Raw genomic sequence first — 3,474 nt, 5'->3', positions numbered from 1 at the left:
CTCTCTCTCTCTCTCTCTCTCTCTCTCTCTCTCTCTCTCTCTCTCTCTCTCTCTCTCTCTCTCTCTCTCTCTCTCTCTCTCTCTCTCTCTCTCTCTCTCTCTCTCTCTCTCTCTCTCTCTCTCCCTCCTTTTCTTCCGCTCTCTCCGCTCCTCCGTCTCCTCCGTTCACCCTGCTTCTTCCGCTTCTCACCTCTCGTTCTCACAACTCTCTCCACTCCCGCCTCTCTCACTTCTCCTTCACTCGTCTCCTCTCCTCCTCTCTCCCTACTATCGTCTCCTCCCTCACCTTTCCTTCTCCTTTTCATCTCTGCCTCCGTTTTCACCTCCGCCTTTTCTTCCGCTATCACTTTCACGTGCCTTGTCACCTGCACTGCCTGTCACCTCTCCTACTCCTTCTGCACGCATGAACACTTTTCTTTTCCACCTCCTCTTCCTCGTGGCCGACTTCTCGATTACTCGATCTCGTCGTCCAGCCCGAGCTCTTCTGTCTCTCTTCCTCCTCTCCGACATAGCTCCTCGCTTGTCGCTCCCTTCTTCCATATCCTTCGATCTCTCGATCCTCCCGGCCAATCCTCTTCCTTCTCTATATCGATTCTCGATTCCTCTGCTCTCCTCTCCCCTCTGCTCTCCTCGCTCCAAGACTGCCGACTCATGCCATCTCACCTTTTTCACTCCATTTTCTCTTCCGCCTTCCACTATTTTCTCTCGCCTCCATATCCCCCGATTCCTCTCCCGTTCCTCTCTCCATCACTCCTGCCTCCTTCCTCTTACTCCGATCCAATCCATCCTTTCGCCACTTTTCTCACTTCACTCTCTCACTGTGCCTCCTTCCTCCTCGCCATCTTTACCCCCTCTCCTCTTCTCTGAATAAACTAAATAATCACATTCATCAATTCCACTTATTTACATTCCAATTTGTATCTGTGCATAATGATCTGTTGCTTTTTTAGTTGTCCCTGTTTATCCAAAATTTTAATAACTTCCATTTCAATAAGTTCAGAGGCTGTTAAACGTACTCCTTCCTTAGGAGTTTTTATTTTGACAGTTCTCAAAAATGTTCCATTTTCATTTACTGCAATTCCATCCAGACTAGCACCAAGCCAAGATAATTCAGGTCGAATTAAAAGACCGGAATGAACAATCTTGTACTTAAACATATTTTCATATACATTTCTTGCAAGATCTTCACAGCGGAGGCCCCGAAGTGTATCTTCATTTCTAATAAAACTGCTATGATTTAAATCTTGATATCTCTTATCCCATTAGTATCTGCGTAATATGAATATAAACTGCGAGCTTTTGAAGCTGTTAGTCTCTTCTTTCGTTCATTAAACCACCGGCTATTTCCCTGATGAGAACTTGCAATTTCGATGCTTTGCTGCAAGGTTACTTTAATATATAATTTGTATAAAACGTTACTAATTCAGGATCTAAAAGCTGAAGCTTTTGGTCAGTCAAGGTTCGAAGAAAGCCAAAAACTCTTCATGATCGATAAGTAAATAGCTTCTGAAAAAATTTGTAATTTTCTGCAACTGTAATTGCAGAATGTTCTTTATTATAATCTGATCCAAGTTCTTTACGCAAACTGCTGGTAAATACAGAATATTCACTCAGCACTGCACCTATTATACAGGGTGTGTCCTAATACCCGTATCACCCGTAAATGGCAGATAGACCGGGGCAAACTGAATAGAAAAGTCCTATACCATTTTGCAAAATTCGCAATAGTTATCGAGAAATTAATTTTCATGTCTGAGCGAATGAGAGCGTAGAAGGCGGCAGGCCGGACTCGGCAGGCAACGGCGGGGCATCATCTAATAGCGAGAGGTGGAGCGGAGAAGCCTTCAATTGCGCACAGTACAATTGGACACGATGCAATTGCACACAGTGCTATTGGACACATAATGTTGCGCACAGTTCTTTTGCGCACAGTTCTTTTGCGCACCGTTTATTTGGACACAGTTCTTGTGCGCACCGTACAATTGGACACCGTTGCTTTTGGACACAGGTTATCGAAATATAATTTAAAACACACAGACACACGCGTATGCCTGTAGAGCCCTGTTTGGAAATTTTGTTAATTTATAAATAATAAATCTTTCTAAATCAGCGATTGTTCAATTGGACAGTTCTTTTACGCACAGTTCAGTGTCGCACAGTTCAGTGTCGCACAGTTCAGTTTCGCACATGTCAGTTTCGCACAGTTCACTTTCGCACAGTTCAGTTTCGCATAGTTCAGTGTCGTTGCACATGTAACAGAAACAAGGTGAAGTAATCAAGAATTAGAAAAACAAATTAAGTGAAATTAACTACACTCAGATGCAAAAAAAGCGGTACACTAAAAATTTGGGAAAAATTTACCAAACTTCAAGTGGTCATAACTTGGTAAATAATGAAGATAAAAATAAATATAAAAATGGAAAATGAAGCTCCAAATGTCCTCTTTCAGAATATTTAAATGGCAATTATGCTCGGCTATTTTTTTCAAAATGGCGAATGATAAAGTGAGAGGATGCAAAATTGAGAATCGAACATCCGAGTTTGTGACGGTGCATGGCGTGAATCAGGTATCACAGCGTAATGTAACGAAGTGCACATGAAGGTATAGAGTGTTAGCTTTAAAATGCTTGTTTCCCGAGCACGATACGATCATTTTTCGCGGAGTTATGCACATTTAAAGAAAAAATGCGATTTATTCTTTAAATGTGCATAACTCCGCGAAACATGATCGTATCGAGCTCGGTAAACAAGCATTTTAAAGCTAACACTCTATACTTTCATGGGCTCTTCGTCATATTAGGCTGCGATACCTACTGTACGCTATGCGCTGTCGTAAACTCGAAGCTTTATTTATCAATTTTGCATGCTCTCCTTTAGTCATCCGCCATTTTGAAACAATCGTCGCGTACAATTTCAATTTTAATTTCGAAAGTAGAATTTCACAGCTTTCAAATCGTTTTTGAAATTTTGTACTGGGATATTTAGGTGCCGAGATATTCAATTCCGAATTTGCAACAAGGTCAATTCATTGTCTGTCAAATTATGGTCGTAATTCTTTCCAATATGAATGGCATGAAATTTTATTGATCGGAATGGCATCCCATGCGCGCGCGCGCGCGCGTGTGTGTGTGAGTGTGTGTGTGCGCGCGAGCGCGTTTGCATACCGCTAGGATAAGGACCCCGTGGTTCGTCAGTTCCACAGTATTTTAAGACGCCACACCCTACTTGTGTGTGTGTGTGTGTGTGCGTGTGCGTGTGCGTGTGTGTGTGAGTGAGTGTGTGAGTGTGTGCGCGCGCGCGTTTGCATGCCGCAAGCACCCCGTGGTTCGTTAGTTCCACAGTATTTTAAGACTGTGGAGTCTTAAAATACTGTCGAACTGACGAACCGCGGGGTCCTTATCCTTGCGGTATGCAAACGCACGCACGCGCGCGCACACACACACACACACACACACACACACACACACACACACA

General features: G+C 43.2%; 1 protein-coding gene across 1 annotated transcript in view; it reads right to left on the bottom strand.

Annotated features, from left to right (window-relative positions):
* LOC105557118 (high mobility group nucleosome-binding domain-containing protein 5-like) overlaps window positions 1-1,157 on the bottom strand; it is a 2,422-nt gene extending 1,265 nt beyond the window's left edge. The window contains exons 1-2 of the mRNA XM_012004283.1: window positions 908-1,157; window positions 287-641 (exon numbers count right to left, since the gene is read on the bottom strand). Coding sequence (XP_011859673.1) covers window positions 287-641; window positions 908-1,157 — 605 coding nt within the window. The remainder of the gene's footprint in view (window positions 1-286; window positions 642-907) is intronic.
* Between the last annotated feature and the right edge of the window lie 2,317 nt (window positions 1,158-3,474).

This window comes from Vollenhovia emeryi, unplaced genomic scaffold, assembly GCF_000949405.1.
Source record: "Vollenhovia emeryi isolate VEMERY1.0 unplaced genomic scaffold, V.emery_V1.0 DF939609.1, whole genome shotgun sequence".
Classification (NCBI taxonomy): domain Eukaryota; kingdom Metazoa; phylum Arthropoda; class Insecta; order Hymenoptera; family Formicidae; genus Vollenhovia; species Vollenhovia emeryi.
This window is presented reverse-complemented; position numbering and strand designations above follow the sequence as displayed.